The sequence below is a fragment of the Canis lupus genome, chromosome X, assembly GCF_011100685.1.
Source record: "Canis lupus familiaris isolate Mischka breed German Shepherd chromosome X, alternate assembly UU_Cfam_GSD_1.0, whole genome shotgun sequence".
In the NCBI taxonomy this organism is placed as follows: Eukaryota; Metazoa; Chordata; class Mammalia; order Carnivora; family Canidae; genus Canis; species Canis lupus.
In genome coordinates, this window is record NC_049260.1 from 95,660,041 (window position 1) to 95,682,068 (window position 22,028).

Sequence of the window (22,028 nt, forward strand, 5' to 3'; positions counted from 1 at the left end):
AGATAACTATCCTTTCAATTCTGTGATTTTACAGATACCATTCCTTAGAATGAGGATAAAGTAGATATTTAGATTTAAAAATTTAGCCAATGTAAAGAAAAATATTAGGTAAATTATGGCTCAGATGATCCACCTATACGGCAAAAAAAACTGTAAAGGTGGCATATTAATGACTAAAATTTAGGAAACACTCCAAGGTCACCTCCAACTCTACATTTCTTCCCTCATGGAGGATCAGTATGGATCAGAAAAGGCTCTGAGTGAGAGTATAGGCACACCAGCTAGGCAAAAGCTAAGGATATAAATAGGGGAACAAAACCAGAGCCCTGTTATCCTTAGGGATATAAAGTCATAAGGCAGACTTAAAATCATTCAGGTAGGCAGAAGCCAAGAGGGGTTTGAGTATCCTTACCTAAGTTCTTTTTTTTTCCTTACCTAAGTTCTAAACATAGCTGATGATCTGAAGAATCAATCAAAACCACCTTGCAGTCAACACAAAATGAATTGGATCTGGGTTGAGATGGTCCAACAACAGATGTTCAGCACCCAGCCACCCAAATAAGACCAAAAAAACAAAATCCCAAGCATTTGAAGTGGCCCAAGGGAGAACATGAGCCATAGTGGACTTATTCAGTGTTGTACCAGTTAACCACTATCTTAGAAGACCCAACAGGGATCAAGACTAATCCCAGAGTGGGGGACTGTTGTTGATCCTACAAGTGGAAGTTAGATAATGTCAGCTGCCAGTGGTAGAGGGCCACATGAGCAGACATTCCAGGAGGCCATTGTGCTAGGGGGCAAAGGGAAGGAAGCTAGCATATCTTAGACTCCTCATTGCTGTGTCAGCTATTTTCTTCAGACTGCTTACTAAATTTACTCAGAACTCCCATGAGGAGAGACTTCTTACCTTGGCACCTCCCTAAGCTTTTTAGAGATCAGGAAAATGGGCTCAGAAAAAATATATGACCTGCCCAAAGTCTCAGAGCTAATCCATTGCCAAGCTAGGCCTCCAATGCAGGTTGAGCAGACTCTTGACAGAGCACCTTCCTCTTTCCCTTGACCCACTCAAGCATCTCAGTGAGACAAGAGGCCAGCCCCACAAAGGTCACTTAAGAACATTTGCAAAGACATAAATGCGTATGAATGAAATACAAACTATACATTTATGAGAGTAAAGTGATCAGAAAGAAAAAAGGTTTAAAAACCAAGGGGAGCCTTGTGAAACGGCGTCTGAAACTTGTCCAAGAGCCAATCTGAAATGCGTCTTAACAGATACCAATTATATCTGTCCATCACTCTCTTCTCTTGTGCCACATTCCCTATTCTCTCTCTCTCTCTCTCTCTCTCTCTCTCTCTCTCACACACACACACACACACACACACAAACCCCTCTCTCCTGCTCTCTCATCTCCCCTCTTGCTCTTGCTCCCTCTTTTCTCTTATCTGCCCCATTCATATTATTAGCATGCCAGGAAATAATGGGGGGCACTAGCTTACATCTAATTTTTTCAAATTTTTATTAAAACAAAAGTACCATTCAAAATCCAAAAGAGACCACAAGGAGTAATGTAAGCTTGAAGAACTGAACTCTACAGTCTTCTAAATCTTCTAATGTACCTGAAACAGAGAGGGACTCCCTTTGTTCAGAGGGAAAACAAGTTCAAGTGAGATTGGGTCATGTGTTTTGCTTGCCAATAACAATTGTTCCCTTCTGCTCCCTTCCCCTTCCAGGTCTTCTCATTTTGTTTGCTACTCCTTCCCTTCCTTTGTTCTTCCATTTTTATATTCTAAATAAAAAATTCAAATGCTCGAGGCACCTGGGTTGCTTAGTCAGTTAAGCATCTGACTCTTGATTTCGGCTCAGGTCTTGGTCTCAGGGTTGTGAGATCGAGCCCCACATTGGGCTCCATGCTGGGCATAGAGCCTGCTTAAGATCCTCCTTCTTCCTCTGCCTTTTCTCTCTCTTTAAAAAAATTCAAATGCTCAAAGCCACATGTTGTGAACAATGACACCTCAGAAGCTAGCATGTAAACACAGAGCTCACTGGACTGGAGCCTGGCCTTACAGGCAAAGGAAGTGGGATATAAGTGAAAAATCCCCACTGGTCCCAAATGCCAGGAGCCCAGTCACCCCCCCCCCTGGGTACACAACTTCTCTGGTGGCTGAGAATTCACTTTCTTCTCCAAACAGAGGTAGGTTATAGCAGAGCACCAAGGGATGGGGAGTTGGGGACTGGGCTGGGGTCCAACTTCCTACCTGGCATTTAGAAATCCACAGGCACTCATCAACTTAAAGTTGCCAACATTGAGACTCTCGTTCTCCCTGTCCAAAAATGCCCCCATTGTAATAGCCAACTCTCTCTCTCTCTCTCTCAACAAAGAAAGATTATTTTCTACCCAATGTTCTAGCAAGATAAATCGAAAGAATTCTATTTTCTTCCCCAGGCTCTCAGATCATGTCCTCTAAAACAGTGCTTCTCAAACTATCTGTGAAGAAAAGCCAATTTTTTCCTCCATATCGTCACAGATCAACAAAAGTGCAACAGAAATAAATTATTGAAAGTATGAAATAAACAAAACAAAGAATAGAAAATACAAGCCAGATTTTTTAGTATTACATTTAACAGCCATATTAGCCTATCAAATTGCTATGAAGGTTTATGAAAACTTGCTTTCTATTTCTTTATTTTACCTCTGATTGCTAACAAACAGCAGAACAGCACCAGTCCACATACACTCTGGGTAATACTGCTCTAAAGATCTTTATAGTAAGTTATTTTTCCTTTGTATCACTTGTATGCCCAATACCTTGTTCACTCCCCTGCAAGGAAGACAGAAGATGGTGTCCTTAAGAATTTTATAGTCATAATGGACAGACAAAACTTTTAGAGCTCATGATAATTGGCATGGAGCTAGAACAGGTGCTAGGACAGGGAATGAAGAGAAGCTAGAGTATGGAGAATCAAAATTCTGCATAGCATGGCCAAACAAGTTCTCTCAGGAAAGGTGACTTTGAAATGATCCAAATGATGTAAAAGATCCAATTATGTGAAGAATCAGGAAAAGTTCATATCATGCATAGGGAACAGCATGTGCCAAGGTCCTGAGGCAGAAAAGAGTTTGATACCTTCACTGAACTGTCAGAAGGCAATCTTGGCTAGAGCAGAGGTGAGTTTCAGATTATGTAAGGCTTCAGTAAGCCTGGTTAAAGGACTTTTAGCTTTTCTCAACAGTGATAGAAAGCCACTGAAGAACTTCAAGCTGGAGTAAGGGTGCATGAACTGATTTTTGCTTTAAAAAAAATCAGTGTCAAATGGATGGATCTTATGGTATTTAAATTATACCTCCATACAACTGTTTAAAAAAAGAGATCAGTGGCTATTTTTCCCAGTAATAGCGCTTATATCAACTTATATTCATACAAATAATTCCCACTGGACTAAAGTGCCAAGAGGTCAGGGCAAGTTTGATATGGCTCATTATGTTACCAATGGATTGCATTTAAAAGGCTTCAAAGTATGTTGATTAGAGAATAGAACAGTGAGCAAACAATACAAGCACCTATAATCAAGTGCTAATTTATATGGTGTAATCTTCAACTCCACACACTACACCCTCCCAGGAGGATGGACCTGCTTCTCGAAAAAGACTTATGTCTCTCATTAGCAACCTGATAACTTAAGTCACCACAATTACTATGCATTTCCCTATCGCACAACTCAAATGACACTAAAGATAGAGCTAGCCTTCATCCAAATTATGAGATAAATACTTGACCTTGGCAGCTTCCCAACCCTCTTTCTACTGCTTTTATCTTCCCCATAGGCAAGCCACCTTTCCCATTTCTCACCTATAATCTGCCATCAACTCATTGAAAGTCACTGAACTTATCTTGTTTCTGTTTTCCTTTCAGTACAAAATGTACCCTAAGAATAGTATTATATGAAAGGAATCTCCACGTAATATCTTGAAAATAAATGCTCTAAAAGTAAGCTTTGAATATATTTATTTGCAACTCTCCATTATCCATACTACCAGAAGGAAATTGAATTACAGTATATATAAATCAAGGGAGACAGGATAATACTAAAGTCATTTAAATCTTTGCAAGACTGACTTGTCTGGCTATTCTGAAATCAGGACAATCTTGTTTGAATGCCAATTGTATAACCAGTATCTGTATAAAAGATGGCCCTGGAGAAATCAGTCAAGGGTAGCTTACAAGTCTCCCATATAAACTGCTTATACACAAAAGTCATGGTTGTTTTTATAAAGTTGCATTTGGATGTGGGCAGCAGTGCGATGGATCAAACAGATGTGACGTGATCAAAAAGTGATATGACTGATGAAATATAGCAGAACTCACAAATTCAAATGAGTAGTTTCCCTCTCAAAGGAATAACTCCTAGAGATTATATCCATATTTCCGTCAAATATTGCCATTATTACACAGAGACAAATAGTCAACTGTACAGATACCTAAAACATAAAAAGTGAGAAAGTAGTTTCAACTCATCCAATCTGTGAGCATCAGGATTGCCTCCAGTCTTCCTCTGCCTTCTTTCATCTCTTTTCCTTTCTCCCTCTGCACATTATTTTGGCCCAGCCAAAGGAAAAGAATTAGCCAAACAACAATTTTAACCAAACAGAACTGGTGAGATACAAACAGCACTAGAACTTGTTAAGTCCAGTCTAAGCAAAAGTCCTTGAGTATCTCATCATCACATCTAGTTAATAAAATCCTATGAAATAGTAAAATGAGCTCAACAGATATTCCACATAGTATAGCAGGGAATTGGGAATGTTGGAATCACTTAGCAATGATGCTGTGACAATACACATATATTTATTCCATGGAAAGTATAGGAAGGCATGCAGTAATGAAGGAGGACAAAAGCCCATAAACAGTCAACAGTGTGCAAAAGCCTACGTAATAATTGGCCAAAAATGAGTACAAATGGACCCTTTTACTACCTGGTAGAGATTGTAAAGACAAATTTGATATCAATCTTCCTTAGTCATTATTGGAAATGGTTCTTGAAGAATGAAATTTCAGTAGAGACCACCAGAGCTGTCAGTGATGAAGCAGGGGCCCTTTCTAGACAAAGAGAACAAAACAAAGGTAGCATGGTTCAAAAGGGCATAATATGGTTACAGCATGAGGTCTGTTGAAGGAAGTGGTACAGATGAGCCAGAGGAGTGGAAAATAAAGATAATGGAAATTCTCAAAGGCCAAGTCAAGACATTTTGCTGTTAATACATTTGTAGAAAGTAGGGAACCATTACAACGATTTGAAGAAAGGAATAGTATGCTCTAACTGGTATTTTAGGAAAGTAAATCTATTTATTTAGTTAGTTAAAGATTTATTTATTTATTTATTTGATAGAGAGTAGGAGAGAATGTGGGTTACATGAGGGGCAGAGGGTGAGGGAGAGAGAGAATCTCAGGCAGACTCCCCACTGAGCACAGAGTCTGATGCAGGGCTTGATCTCAGGACCCTGAGACCATGACCTGAGCAGAAGTCAAAAGTCGGGTGCTCAAGCAACGGAGCCACCCAGATACCCCAGGAAGGTGAATTTATTATGTAAAAAATTAACTGGAGAGGTAAAGAACTGGACATTAGAGTACCAGCTAGGAAACTCAGACAATAATCTAGGCCAGTGGTTTTGAAACCCACTTGTATTTTGAAGTCACTTGGTGAGTTTATAAAGATACAGGTGCAAGGACCTCACACCCACTGACCCAGTAGGCCTAAAGTACATTAATTCAAAGAAGGGATACAGGAAGAGGAAGAGATTTTGAGGGAATAAAATAACTTTTCTTTGGGGCACATTCTTTATAAGGTGCTCATGGAATATGAAAGTTAATTTAATCAGCAGACAGGAAAGGGGTGCTAGAGTACGAGACAGGCTCTAATTAGAGACTCATTGGTGTCTCATTCAGTGAACTCAAATTAAAAATTCCAAAAGAAAATGAGAATTAATTTGTTTTATAGACTCTGAAGTCTCAAAATGTAACAAATTCATTGGCTGAGGTAGTATGTATGGTAAGTGTTGTCCTCTTAAAAAATTAGGTTCTCAGAGCCCAGCTGGATGAGAAATCATGACTATCTACCTCCACTCTCAAAATTAAAATGGAAAAAAGGTAAAGAAAAAACAAAGAACAAATTCTAATATCTTTGGATAGGAGATCCCAGAAGGCAAAACTAGTTTTCAAGCAAAAAATGAACTGCTATGATTCAGCAAAGGAATAGGACAGTTGCTATAAAATAGCAAACTGCTTATGCAAAATGAGCCATCTTTTCCCACGCAAAATAACAAATAAATCCACTAGAACATAGTTTATTTTTGATAAAAATATGTTATTTTAAAATACATAATTTTTTTTGTCAGGGGAATTTTATTTTATTATTATTTTTTTAATAATAAATTTATTTTTTATTGGTGTTCAATTTAAAATACATAATTTTAATAGCAGATGAAGCTCAGTGAGAAAATAGAATTCATAACACAGAAATTTCTTTTGGAGTCAGACATGCTAAAATACATGTATTAAATAAAAGGATATGGGATTTTCTGTCCTTTTTGGAGCCGTTGCTGTTGGGAAAGTGCTCAGGTCAGGCACTTAAGCCCTGAAACAAAAGTCAGGACAAACCAAAAAGACTTAGAGAACTTTAAAACAAATGTCACTATTATTTAAATAGAAGGGAAGGGAGAAGAAATGGGTGGGAAATGTCAGAAAGGGAGACAGAACATGAATACTCCTAACTCTGGGAAGCAAACTGGGGGTGGTGGAAGGGGAGGAGGGCGGGGGGTGGGGGTGAATGGGTGACGGGCACTGAGGGGGGCACTTGACGGGATGAGCACTGGGTGTTATTCTGTATGTTGGCAAATTGAACACCAATAAAAAATAAATTTATTATTAAAAAAATAAAATAAAACAAATGTCAATTTAGTTTTGAGCCAAGAGTGTGAGTTAAAAAGCAGAACCTTCTGAACTCATTTATCACATATTCAAACTGGTAATCAAACATACTTTTTCTAAAGATAAGAATTTTCTAAAAACATTTTTTAACAAAAACTGATATCTATTCACATGTATTGCTGTCTGGTCATTGTACTACTACTCAGCCATTTTCAGGGGACTGAGTTGGAAATGGAGTATAAGGAGAGGCTAGGCCTATGCGCCAGGGAGAAGCCTGGGTGGGAATACTTAAAAGTATATGTGACAGGAGGAGGCCTCATGAGAAGGTTCAAAGCTGATTGCCTGAGGGAATGGTGTCCCAGCCCATGTGTGTTTCTGTCAAGGAGGAGTGAGAATGGAACTTTCTGGAAAAGGTCGCATGAGAAAAACTGACCAGGTTCTGGGGTGGAGTCTAAGGTAGCTGGCTGTGGAAAATAATTTGACAGCTGGCAGGCAAACAGGTAGGATGCCTTCCTCTACTACTTCCCACCACTAGCAATCCCATCTCCTTCCTCTTTTACTCTTGTGTTTGGGTGTTGAAAACCTAACTCTACTTCATTAGACTTTTTTTTTTTTTTTGAGCCATATATCCTTAGAAGATTTTTTTTCTTTTTAAATTTCTTTTTAAATTCCAGTTAGTTACTATATAGTGTATTATTAGTATCAGGGGTAGAACTTAGCATTTCATCAGTTGCATATAACACCCAGTGCTCATTACATCAAGTGCCCTCCTTAATGCCCATCAACCAGTTACCCCCCATCCACTTCTTCCCCAGCAATCCTCAGTTGGCTTCCTGTAATTAAGAGTCTCTTATGGTTTACCTCCCGGTTTTCATCTTATTTTTCCTTCCTTTCCCCTACGTTCATCTGTTTTGTTTCTTAAATTCCACATATGAGTGAAATCATATAGTATTTGTCTTCCTCTGACCAACTTACTTCCCTTAGCATAATACTGTCTAGTTCCATCCACGTTGTTGCAAATGGCATACTTTTTGATGGCTGATTAACATTCTGATGTATAAATCTTATTTATTCATTCATTTGTCAACAGACATCTGTGTTCTTTCCATAGTTTGGTTATTGTGGATATGGCTGCTATAAACATTGGGAGGCATGTGCCCCTTCAAATCACTATGTTTGTATCCTTTGAATAAATACCTAGTAGTGCAGTTGCTGAGTCATAGGGTAGTTCTATTTTTAACTTTTTGAGGAAGCTCCATACTGTTTTCCAGAGTGGCTGCACCAGTTTGCATTTCTACCAACAGGGTAAGTGGGCTCGCCTTTCTCTTCCTTCTCACCAACACCTGTTGTTTCCTGAGACATTAATTTTAGCCATTCGGATTGGTGTGAGGTGGTATCTCATTGTGGTTTTGATTTGTCTTTCTCTGATGCCAAGTGATGTTGAGCATTTTCTCATGGGTCTGTTAGCCATTTGTAGGTCTTCTTTGAAGAAACGTCTGTTCATGTCTTCTGACCATTTCTTGACTGGATTTTTTTGGGTTTTGGGTGTTGAGTTTGCTAAGTTCTTTATAGATTTTGGATACTAGCCCTTTATCTGAGATCTCCTTTGTGAATATCTTCTCCCATTCCATAGGTTACCTTTTAGTTTTGTTGATTGTTTCCTTTGCTGTGCAGGACCCTTTTATCTTGATAAAGTCCCAATAGTTCATTTTTGCTTTTGTTTCCCTTGCCTCTCTAGATGTGTCTAGCAAAGAGCTGCTGCAGTCGAGGTCAGAGAGGTTGCTGTCTGTGTTCTCCTCTAGGATTTTGGTGGATTCCTATCTCACATTTAGGTCTTTCATCTATTTTGAGTCATTAGATTTTTCCAGAAGTTTTAAGCATCTGAGGACTCTAAATTCGCCACATAGCAGATTTTGGGTAGCCATTCCCAAGTGCAGTGATCATGTGAAAGAATGAAATGGGAAACTAGGAGGAAAGTAGCTCTCTCTTAAAGATCTGTCTCTATATCTTACCCCTCTTTCCCTTTTCCACTTTTACCTAGTGGCTTTTGGGCGATAAAATCTGTATGGGCAGTTTTACAAAGGCTTTAAGGAGGCCAAAGACTTCAGTTCTAAAAAAAAAAACAAAAACAAAAAACCAGACAGAATGGCAAGTCCCACTTGTAGATCACAGTGTGATGGGGAGGGAGGAGCTTTTTTATAAAGTTTAGGGAAGACAGGGGACCAAAATCCCCCAAAGTGCCGACTTTGGGTGGCAGACGTTAAGTAAAGATCACTGAGGGGTAACAAGAAAAAAAAAAAAAAAAGACCAGAAACCACCAACTTCTACCATCTCAGGCTCTCATTCTCCCCTTCCTCCTTTCTGCTGTTACTTACTGGATCTATGGTGATCAGATCTGTCCACTTACTGTCTTAACAGAGAGTTTAGGGCATTTGTCCTCAGTTCTCCAAACTCAAGGACTGTGGATGAGAAGCTCAAAAAAGAAAATCTAGCAAGTGATCATGAGCAAGAATAATGATTTAAAGTTGAAAGGTAAGTGGAGAAGGAAAACCAGAATCTCTTCCCTGATGCCACCATACCTACCATTTGTCTCTTTTCCCCCAGTTGTTCATAGCATCCCTTGTCTGTTGAAGGTTTGGTTGTCAGGTCGGCTGAATCAGTGTCTTTGCTGAGGCTTTGGGGAGAGTCAGGCCTCAGTTTTCAAAGCATCACGAACTATGCTTATCCACAACTACAATGGAAATATGTGGTAGAAAACAATATGTTTTAAAACAATCGAACAGAAATGGCAAACACGGCTAAGAATCAGGCGGTTTCTGCTCTCCAGCTAACAGCTCTCTCCTAACTTCCTTCTTTCCTCATCGTTCTTCACTGTTTTGTCTCTTTACCCTTTCATCTGCTTAATGTCATGTCTTTTGTACATTGCTACATTTCTAATGTAGTCTTTTTTCCAGAGGGTTTAGAGGTATCTGGCATTTAGATCCAAACTTGAGGTGGGTATGTTGCCATTTCAAAAAGAAAAATCTAACAATTTTAGTTTTTATATCTTGGGGACTATCGGTGGCCACTCAAATCATGGGACTTAGCAATATTTGGTACAAAAATCAAATTCTTTTTTAAAAAAATTTTCATAAATAGGATGACAACACATGACTATTAGCCAGAACCACTTTCTTCACAGCCCCCTCTCTACCATTCACCTCCTTTCCCTTTTCCCCTCCTACTTCCTTGATATTTGTTGGTCAGCTCAGCTGTATTTATGTCTTTTAAGAGGGTTTATAGGGAGAATCTAGTCTTGATTGTCTCAACCTTGAGGATGTGGGTTGCTGCATCTAAATCCTGAGCACCAGAGCAACATTCAGGCCATAGAATCTAAGAGATTACAAATAAGCAAAATGTACACAAATGAAACAAAGGAAGACCAGAAGCCAGCCAACTCTTGCCCTTAAGCAACAAGGTATCTCATCTCTCTATATACCTGTTACCTCCTTTCTTTTTCTACCATATTTCTTCTGTCTCCATTTTGTCTGTGAGTCCATGTTAGTGCTTTCTGACCTTACAGAAGGATAAGCCCTCAGGGCAGTCAGTAGGCGCTAGAGTTGCATGTATCTTACCAAACAGAATGGTTTGAGGTGACCTGCCCCTGGCTTGATTTGAGTTGCTGTGGATGCAGTTCTTCCTGTGAGGACAGCCAGGCTGATTCCACTCTGAGGTGTGCATTCCAGAACTCATTCGCAGGCATGTCTGTCATAAAACATGGATTGACTGAAAAACTTCTAGGTCCTCAGTGGTATGGTTTCTGTGAGGTAGAAAGATGAGTGCAGAGGATGCCTATGAAGATGTTTTCAAATTATAATGTGTTTATTGGAGAGGAAGATACCCAAGCAGGAATATGTGGGCCTACATGACAGAATAAAGCCTACTGGGAGTAAGTGGGTATGATTGGTGAGGTAAATATGAGCTATACCCCTCCCTTTAGTATCCATGCCAAGAAAAGGAGAGTGAGGAAACATCTTTCTGGAAAGAAGCAACATGGTGAGTAACCAGACTAAAGTGCTAGCTCTTGTGCCCTAAGACAGACATGAGAGTTCAGGGATCCTTTCTCTCTCCCTCCCTTTTGTTAATTCTCTGTTGCCATTTTAACATGCTATGGATATTAGGCAAACAGGAGTATGATGCTTATGAAAGTGTGAGGGGCGCAAGAGATACTGCTTCCTAGTGCATGCTGTGGCAATGACCCTGAAGACCAGGATGGTGGCAGAAGCATTCTCAACCCCCTTCTTTCAAGGAAAGGAGCTCCACTTGTCCAGCCCAGGCTTTTAAGACACAGGACAGCATCAGAGGGCACACTCTTCATCCCCGCCAGCAGGCAGGTGGGCAGTTGGTCAATGTTCTTGTGTAATACTTGTTAACTGACAAATACAGTTTGGCACAGTGAGTGAATTAAAGCCATTTGTTAAAATTTTGTCCCAGGCTCTTTATTTGTATATATGTCGGGGGGTAAGGGTGGGGATTTGGGTAATAGGCTTAAGCCCTATTTGGAGCCTCTACTACTTCATACCAAGTCAGTCTCTCTGCTGATTGTAGTGCAGGGGGGCAGCAAATGGGAGAAAGCATTCTTAGTTTCCTTCATTAAGGAAGACTGTGGGACAAAGCTCAACCTAACAAGTTAATGTTAATTTTAAAAACAGTTTTTTGGTTATCAGAAAGGAGGAATGATAGTGATGCAAATTCTTTGTCCAGTCTCCATGGACTCAAGGCCCACTTGTGAAAGCAAGAGGGAGGGGGCTGTGAGTAGTAACTGATAAAGTTGTTTCACTAAAATATAAAGAAAGGTGAATTAAAAGAAGTGGGAGTAGGGGTGGTGACTAGAGAGGCACACAGAGGGGGCCCTTCTGGATATTGGTTACATTTATGTGTTCGGTTAGTGAGAATTCATCAGGTTATATACTTAAAGATAACTGTACTTTTCTATATGATTGTTATACTTCAATAAAAACTTAGAATCCAAAAAAAAACTTCAGAGAACAGGTATATGCATTTATCAGAACTCATCAAGTGCTACATTTATGATTTGTATATTTCATTGGATGTAAATTTTACCTCAAAGAAGGAAGGAAGGAAAAAAGGAAGGAAGGAGAAAGAAAAGAAAAGAAAAGAAAAGAAAAGAAAAGAAAAGAAAAGAAAAGAAAAGAAAGAAAAGAAAAGAAAAGAAGAAAAGAAAAGAAAGAAGAAAGAAATTGCAAACAAAAATTGAACTCTAGTTAATGAAAAGAAAAGAAAAGAAAGAAAAAAAGAAAGAAAAGAAAAGAAAGAAAAGAAAAGAAAAGAAAAGAAAGAAGAAAGAAATTGCAAACAAAAATTGAACTCTAGTTAATGACTTCCTGCCAAAGTCTTTTGGTGTGAAGTATATAATGTCCACAACTTAAAGTGCATCTAGAAAACAAAATGGAGTGATGGATGGATAGAAGAATACTAATTGTGAAATCTGATTTGAGACTATATGGGTATTCACTGTACAATTCTTTCAACTTTTTTATATATTTGAAAATTGTATATTAAAATGTTGGGCAAGAGAGTCTAAAGAAGGGAGGAGAATTCTCCTCATTTCTTTATGAATATAATTGTTGACTTCAGCCCATTGAGGACATAAATGCATCCACTGCAACTACCAAGAGCCAGGCATCCAGCAGAAACAGCACAATTCCTGGGAGAAGTGTTCTAGAAGATAGCAGTGCCCAGTGGAGCTGGTGGTACCCAGGTGGAGATGGCCTGGTGTGAACCTGAAGAGATTCCTTCAGGAGACTTAGGTGACAGAGACACCAGATGGTAACCAGAGTGAGAAAGAAAATGGTGTGTGATTTGAAGTAGATGTCAAGACTTGTTTATAAACACATGTGAGACATACCCTGGGGTTTGTACCATCATATACAACCAAGCTGTCAGTTTTGCTCTTTGGCATTTCCGTAAGTCACAAATGTTGAAAGTACTCATCATTAGAATCTGAAGCAATCTGCTGTGCTTGGCATGTTAAGCTGAAGAAAAGATTTTAAACCTCTAGTTAGGGTCAAGTGTTTCAACACTTTCCCAGTTCCATGAAGCATTGTATTTGTACTCAGTAAAGAGAAACGAAAAATACAGGTAAGTGAAACAAATCAAAACATTTGCTTGAAGTTGGCACCCATGTTTGTCCTTGCAGCAGCAATACTAAATAAAGAGGCACTAAAACGAAAGAATGCATATTTTCTCCATCATGCCTGTAGTTTCGGAGACCTAGTACCCTGGGAGTTAGTCCAAATCCAGCATTTTTTAGTATCTGTAATCGTCATCGTTGTCATAATTGAGGTGTAGTTGACATAGAACACTGTGTTCAGGGTTTTCTTGATTGTTTGGAGAGTGATCCTGAGGAAGGGCCTTTCATTTTCTCCTTAGCGTTCTAACCAACAGAGATGGTAAGAACTCACCACCTCCCACAAATAATGATTCTCTTTCATTCTCTTTCTAGGGTTTTACCGATATTTTGCTAGAAAGAGTCATGCATGGGGGAGCCAACATTACAGGATTCCAGATTGTCAACAATGAAAACCCTATGGTTCAGCAGTTTATTCAGCGCTGGGTGAGGCTAGATGAAAGGGAATTCCCTGAAGCCAAGAATGCACCACTAAAGGTAATGTTCCATGGCATGCAGAAACCTTAGGCCAGCTTTTCACAACATCTCAGTATGGCCTTTATATATTTACGGCCATCCTGTGATCAAGTGGCCTTCGCTCAGAAGCGTTTCAAGAATGCTAAAAATCAAACTGCAGGTGCTGCTGCGTTTGAAAACTAAGCTTGCAAATAAAGAAGCGATTGAGAAGGAGGCCCTTTAAAACCTGGGGTTTGGGAATGTTAACTAATTTTTTAATGAATTTCATTTGTAACATGCTCATAACAATTTACAATATTACAAGAACCTGAGTCGGGCAAAGAGTGGGGGCAGTGGGAATAGGTAAGGAAGATTGATAGTCTGAAACAGAAAATTAGATTTTACATTATTTATGTGATTGCTTTGTGTTAATAAGTTTCATGAGTCTCAGTACACCCAAGTGAATTGGGCTGTAATACAGAGCGCATGTTGTCTGTACATATATTGAACGGAAATGTTTTCCTGCTTGGAAAAGTATCTTTAAAAGTAATTAGATTACCTAAGTTGCTCATTTTCATGAAATCAAGATAAGAATATTAAAGGTAGAAAGTCATGCTTAGAGTGAACATTTTTCACAGGTGTTCCCCTATGGCTAGAAATCCCATTATTTAAAAATCAGGAATTAAAACAGATAAATTACAGGAAAGTTATTCATGTAACACAAATGACCCTTTAAGTGTTTATATTTTAAGTAACCATTCCCTCAGTGCATTGATTCAAGTACAAAACTGACTTTAAATTCTTCCTTCCTTATACAGTGACAGTATGTATATACCATGGCTGTGGGATCCCTGTGACCAAGATAAGGAACCAAAGTAGAGTCAAGGCCTTTCCCTAAAAAAAAAAAAAAAGAAAGGAGGTGAATAGTTCTTTTCTCAAGGTTTCAAGATACCCATCCTCACATCCTCCCCAGCAAGAATAGAATGAGAGAGAACAGTGGGGACCTAGACCAGAGAAGAGACACGTTCTGTATCACCTGGTCAGGTCCACCCTAAATGAGTCACATGAGACTATAATACAAGTGGGCCCTGACTTTATACAAATGGTATGTTTTAGAAAAGTTAGGAGTTAAGCATGATTTGTTCATTCATTTAAGCCACGCGCTAGTTAAGTGGTATTCTGTAGTTGTAGTGGTCATAGCATACATGCCAGATCTTTCCAGGGTAGTCCCATTTTAAAACATTCTGTCCCATGGTCAGATCAGGCATCCTGATGTGTTTCAGCAAATATGGTCACAATCCCTGTGATGTTAGGGTTTGCAGTCAAATTACTTTCAAGATGATTATTTTCTTTCTTATTGAGGTAGACTTGACATACAGACTTATATTAGTTTTAGGTATATAACATAATGACTTGAGATAGATGATAGATAGATAGATAGATAGATAGATAGATAGATAGATAGCAAAATGATCACCACAATAACTTTAGTTACCATCCATCACCACCACAGTTACAATTTTTTCTTGTGATGAGAACTTTTAAAATCAACTCTAAGCAATTTTCAAAATACAATACAGTATTATTAACTATAATCACTGTGGTGTACATTACAGGACTTCTTTATCTTATAACTGGAAATTTTCACCGTTTGACTACTTCCACCCATTTCCCCCATCCCCTACCCCCAGCCCCAACCTCTGGCAACCACCAATCTGTTCTCTCTGTTTCTATTAGTTCAGTTTTGTTTGGCTTTTTTTAGATTCCACATTTAAGTGAGATCACACAGTATTTGTCTTTCTCTGTCTGACTTAATTTCACTTAGCATAATGCCCTCAAGATCTATCCATGCTGTCATAAATGGCAGGATTTCCTTTCTTTTTGTGGCTGAATGATATTCCACTATATATGAGCTTATATGTTCCACTATATATATATATACATATATAGAGAGAGAGCTTATACATATATATATGCCGCATTTTCTTTAGCCACTCATTTGTTGATGACACTTAGATTGTTTCCATGTCTTGGCTATTGTAAATAATGCTGCACTGAATGTGGGAGTGCAAATATCTTTTTGTAATAGTGATTTTGTTTCTTTTGGAATAAATACCCAGAAGTGGAATTTCTGGATCACATGGTGGTTCTATTTTTAATTTTTTGAGGAACCTCCATACTGTTTTCCATAGTAGCTGCACCAGCTTACATTTCCACCAAGAGTGCAAGAGGGCTCTCTTTCCTCCACATTTTTGCCAACATTCATTATTTCCTGGTTTTTTTATACTAGCCATTATAACAGGTGTGAAGTGATATCTCATGTGCTTTTTTGATTTGCAGTTCCCTGATGATTCAAATTTTTTCAATGTACTAAATCTACCCACTACATTTAAGTGAGCTTATACAAATTTAGATTTTAATAAACTACCTGTCCACTGCTTTGCCATCCTAATTTTAACAGGTAATAGGTAGAGGCAAAAATTCATTTATGCAATATTTTAAGGGGTACACCAAGTGTCAGTCACCGTGTCTTAGGCACAAAAAACAAGGATAAAAGGGTGAAAAGAATACTACAGAGTAGTCTATGTTTGCTCAAAAGTTATAGAGGTTGTACAAAAGAGAAGGAAAACAATCTTAGCTCTGGATTATTTATTGATAACTCATGGTATGTAGAAAGTACAGTTCTCAGAACTTGCTGAGAAGAACTATTTATAAGAAAACCCCTTTAAAAAGCTTAGGAAAATGGAATCTTTAAATAGATAGTTACAACTTTCAGATGCTTTTGCGTAGTATTAGTCATGGAAACTCACTCTATAGCAATCAGACCAAAAGCCCACTTTAAAAAAATGATACAATATTTTATTAGGAAATAAAATTGTCTAGAGATTACAATCCTGATGCTTAATTTATTCTATATTTTATGAATGTTGCCTTTTAGGGCTTTCTTTTTACATGCTCACACATTGGTAAGTAGGAGCTGAAAATGTAGAAATTAAATAGCTCTTTTGGCATGGCTTGGAATTATAGACAATTCATGCAGTCAGCTGGAAAAGAGAACACCACCATGTTGGGTTTATGTAGTGCTAGGATGGACAGACACAAATCTTTTTTTTTTTTCATGAGAGACTATATGCCCCCTGTTATAGTCACACTTGAAGATTTGCTAGTGAAAGAAAAGTAACATGAGAAAAGTAAGAAAAGTAAATAGATAGTTGTAAAGATGACAATGTATTCATTCCCGATTCTATTTGGACATACTATGGAGAGAAAACTCCCCCTAGGACATTTTGCCTCATTAAAAAAATCAGTAGAATTCTATATCTTCCCAGTGTTTGTCACCCCTGGAAAACAGAGGCTAGCTTATTTTAATCAGACTTCGTTGACTCATTTAATGAAAAGGTATCTGCCCTATCAAATCACAGATAATCAAACCCCTTGTATTAAGTGACTGGTTTCATCCCTAGTAGAGCATATCAGTATATCCAAGGGATAGAAACTAAGTGTTCTTGCCTGAAAGAGGCAGCATCATGAAGTATTGCCTGTGAATTGTCACTGTTATCAGATATAAAACTCAATAACAATTGTAATTTTCTACAATCGAAAACCAGCTTTGGTTTTCTGCTCCCCCCAAGAAACAAAAACTGATTTATTGCTGGCCAGAGGTCCTAGTTTGCCAGAAACATGGTCCAGACAGAAATGATTAATGCTTCCCTCCAAATTAATTTCAAGCTGTCTAACTTAGCTATTTCCATTTTCCCCTAAGTAAACACCAGACCTGAATTTTCTATTACAAACAGCAATAACCAATCTACATATGCCATCCTTTAGCCTCATGTGTATTTCTTTCTCTATAAAGGACCTGGCCTTTTAGTAGTCACTCACTCAAGACAAAACACAGTACTGAGAGCAAGAGAGAGACTCCCCTGAGCCATTTGATCTTAATAATCTTAACATGTGCACACACAACGGTAAGAGGAATCATTCTAGAATGAAGCAAAGTCAGGCCTGCCCAGAGAGATCTCTTGATTCAAATAATTAAGAGGGTGACTTCATAGAGCAAGAAGTGGAGATGAATGAGAATTATAAGGAGCAAGGCAAATTTTGAGGGTGTCATTTGTCAGGATATCGTGTTTTCCATACATCCATTTCAGTATACATCTGCACTGACGCACGACGCAATACTGGTCATAGCAGAAGCTTTCCGTTATCTGAGGAGACAGCGAGTGGATGTATCCCGGAGAGGCAGTGCTGGAGACTGCTTAGCAAATCCTGCTGTGCCCTGGAGTCAAGGAATTGATATCGAGAGAGCTCTAAAAATGGTAAAGACCATGATGGGTTATTGGGGTGGGGCAGGGGTCTTATAAAGATACACAAAAAGTGAAACCTCAGTCTTGAGAAAAGACATCCAAAAAGGGAATAAGTTCAGAGTCTAAGAATGTCAGAGTGTACAGGAAGATGAGCATGGATATTTATTCATCAACATCTAGAAATGTCAAACTAGAAGTTTCTTCCTTGAAGCTTGAGAAATGGTCAATTGAGGACAAATGAATAATTAGTTCTGTGCTGCCCTGTGGGTAGTAAATCAAACTCAGTACCCTCAAAAATTATGGATTGAACATGTAAACAGCTTCAAAAACTTTAAAGTTTGTAGAGATATGATGTTACCTTAGAGGGACTGGGATATTATATAGGGAGCTCCTAATTTGAAGGCCGACATTACAGAGGACAACAGCATCCTCTGGCCCATTGGATAGCCTATTAGTTTGGATGGACTGTTGAACTGAGCCAGTGGGGCAGTAGTTCTGTTGCCAAAGAGAACCTTAATACATGCTAATCTACATGATGAAAGGCAAAAATATGATATATTTCTATTTAGGAAGCTTTTCCCCAATGCCCCAAAGAAAAAGCCTACAAAGAAGTACAAGGAATCAATACATAGACAGTCAAATAGGTCACTTGTTTTTAGTATTTATGGGTAGGAGTCATTTAAGGCTTCAGGCAGTATCCTTTGAACAGATTTCATTCTTTACACCAGGAGTAGCGTCAGTCATTCATTGCAGCATTCCGAGCAAGAGCTCTTTCTTGAATATTTTGCTTTATGCATGCATTAAAAATGAGCCTTTGAGAGTACAAGCCTCTCTTATTTCTACTTATCTAATTATCCTAATGTTTGGGACATACAGAGAAACAAAGAAGTGGTCAATGATAAGATAATACTGTGCACAACCCAGCAATGAAGAATTTGTAATGGCCTCCTAACGTACATCATTTTGTGTAGTTGGCTCTCCTACTGCTGCCTTAAATTTGCCAAGTTGGAAGCATTCAATCAAAAGGGGTTAGTAGCCCCTGTGTCTCTCTCCAAGAAAAAGATATGACTCATTCTCCCATCATGCAGATTTTTATGTCATTATGTCAGTTCCCTAACAAATGCCCTAAGTGTAGTTTTATGGAGGTAGCACTGAACAATTTTGAAGAGCAGTTAATTAAATTCAACCTTCATAGCAGTTACAAGATTTGTACTGTCAGGTGAAACATAATGATGAGTGAAATACAAAACTCCCTCAGAGTAAATCAAAAGGAGTTTGGATCAACAAAATCTCAAGGGGCAAGTACCAGCATCTTCAATGGACTCCCCATTCATGACACAAACAACCACCTTCCCCAAATAGAAAACTGGCTACCAGAGGCAGCCCTGGTGGCGCAGTGGTTTAGCACCACCTGCAGCCCAGGGCGTGATCCTGGAGACCCTGGATCTTGTCCCACGTCAGGCTCTCTGCATGGAGCCTGCTTCTCCCTCTGCCTGTGTCTCTGCCTCTCATTCTCTCTGTGTGTCTCTATGAATAAATAAATAAAATCTTAAAAAAAAAACTGGCTACCAGAGTAAAGGATAAGAAATTCATTTGGCTAAAAAAAAATTAAATTGATCATACTATTGCACAAATAGTTTCTGCATGTCTAACTCACTGATAAAGCTCGAGTTAGAAGCCAGGTAAGTAACCGTCCTCCCAGGCCCTAAGGATCAAACACTCAACCAAAAGGATGCACTACCAATTTCTACAAGCCAGCCTCTTCCTATTGCTCCAGAGGGGTTGGAAAGTAGTGTCAATCTTTTCCAGAAGCAGATGTTCCCTTTGTGATAAGCGCTCAAGTAAAATGCCACTGTTCAGCAGGACTACAAAGGAGGATGGCCTGAAGTACTAAAGGCTTTACTATATTAAAAGAAATCCCATTTTATTTGAGTTAATTAAAAGTGAGAATGCATGTGTAAAAGCATCCCTCACTGTGACAAGCACATAGTTGTTGCTCAATAAATCATTCTATTCCTTCAAAGAAATCTGGCAAACAAAATCATTGCCTGATAGAGGCGCCTAAGGGGCCTGTTTTAATGGATAAATAAGCACACCATTCATTCAGTAAATACTTACTGAGCACCAATGACTAAGTATCAGGCTTGAAGTTAGTATGCAAACATGAAATAAGAGGAGGAGAGCTCACACATACGTTGCTAATATGCAAACAAATTCTTTTAAAGACCTTAAAGCCACTTGAAAATTGGGTGATCATTCTCCTCAAAATCTACAGATAGTACAAATATCAGCCTGAGCCTGATTGACTGACATAGGTCACAATTCTAAGTCATCAAAACTTGCCCCTTTGTTCAGTAAACATTTACTAAGCACCTGCTCTATTCCAGTCCCTGTACTGGTTGCTGAAAACCCAGGAAAATGAAATTCCTGTTGAAATCTCAAGATGCTCCCAATCTAGTTAGGGAGATAAAAATACAGAGATGATTAAAATTGTATGGTTAGGTTCTCCAGACGATGTTGTGGGAACCCAGAGGAGAAGCACCTAATATAGACTGGGGTGGAGAGTGGGGGCCGGGGGGAAGGTGGGGGGTGATTAAGGAAGGGATCCCAGATGGGATGATAGGAAACTGTAACTGACATTCCTGTTGGTGAAAATAGACTTCTCTCTGAGCAGTAGTCTAGTCCTACTTCTGCTCACCAAAAGTTTTAATCCTAGAATATCAAATCTCCTGGACATATCTGGACTGTTGTCCAATTTGTCTATCATGTCCAAATATGCTAGATCTTTAGAAATGCGCCATTCTTTTTTTAAAGATGTTATTTATTTATTTATTTATTTATTTATTTATTTATTCACTTATTTCAGAGAGAACATGAGCTGGGGAGGGAGGGGCAGAGGGAGAGGGACAAGCAGACTCCCTGCTGAGCAGGGAGCCTGACATGGGGCTCTATCCCAGAACCTTGAGATCAGTCCTGAGCCGAAGCCAGATGCTTAGCCTACTGAGTCACCCAGGCACCCTGAAAAATGCCATTCTTAATGAGACTTGAAGCCTTCGCTACTTTGAGTAAGGATTTCCTTAATAAGTTCCTATGCCAGTGTCTCTGCTCTCTCTACCTATCTCCTCTCCTAGAACTCAGTGCTCAGAATAAAGAACCCTTCCTGCATCACAGTGTGCACCAGACAGGCTAAGTAATTTCTATCTCAACAAAGGACCTTTGTTTTACCCAGAAGTGTGACATCACCTTCTCTGCAAGCCTGAGCTGACAATAGTGCTTAGGTTTGTTGGGTCAGTAGGACAATCATCTTTTTTTTTTTGTATATTTTTTTATTGGAGTTAGATTTGCCAACATATAGCATAACACCCAGTGCTCATCCCATCAAGTGCCCTCCTCAGTGCCCGTCACCCAGTCACCCCCACCCCCCACCCACCTCCCCTCCCACTACCCCTTGTTCGTTTCCCAGAGTTAGGAGTCTCTCATGCTCTGTCACCCTCACTGATATTTCCCACTCATTTTCTCTCCTTTCCCCTTTATTCCCTTTCACTATTTTTTATATTCCCCAAATGAATGAAACCATATAATGTTTGTCCTTCTCCGATTGACTTACTTCACTCAGCATAATACCCTCCAGTTCTATCCACCTTGAAGCAAATGGTGGGTATTCATTGTTTCTAATGGCTGAGTAATATAGTAGGACAATCATCTTGTCTTCAGGAATTCACACTGGAGAATTTATCTTTCAACAGAAATTCCATTTTCCTATTGGTAGTGAACAAGCCCCCTTCCCCTTCAAAAGATGCTCCCTAATATCTGACATCAATTTTCCCTTCTGCAGCATAAGCCCATTACCACTTCTGACTTGCTTAGTAGCTTGTCACTCTCTATAAGTAATAAGTATTCTAGCCTTTCATCCTAGGAAAATGAGACAGATGCTTTTTCTTTAAAGCAAATTCCTTGACCCTTACTCACCAGATGAATAATTCCAGTGACTTCTATTTATAGAGGGTCTTTTGTGCAGTGTCTCTGAACCATAAAATAATCGCTAAGGAAATCTCTCTACCCAGCAGAGATGGCCTTTTATTAGTTCATACTATTGGGACCAGACCCAGGAAAAATTGTGGCATACACGAATCTGCAGTTGGCATCCCAAATAGGTGTCCAGGCTCTTCTAG

At 39.0% G+C, this 22,028-nt stretch overlaps 1 protein-coding gene across 7 annotated transcripts in view; it reads left to right on the forward strand.

Moving 5' to 3' along the window:
- GRIA3 (glutamate ionotropic receptor AMPA type subunit 3) overlaps nt 1–22,028 on the forward strand; it is a 281,926-nt gene that overhangs the window by 174,792 nt on the left and 85,106 nt on the right. For all 7 annotated transcript variants that reach the window (XR_005386427.1, XM_038588235.1, XM_038588234.1 and 4 more), the window contains 2 exons: nt 13,430–13,591; nt 17,701–17,868. Coding sequence is in view for 6 of the 7 variants with exons in the window: in XM_038588235.1 (XP_038444163.1) it covers nt 13,430–13,591; nt 17,701–17,868 (330 nt within the window). In the remaining variant the exon portion in view is untranslated. The remainder of the gene's footprint in view (nt 1–13,429; nt 13,592–17,700; nt 17,869–22,028) is intronic.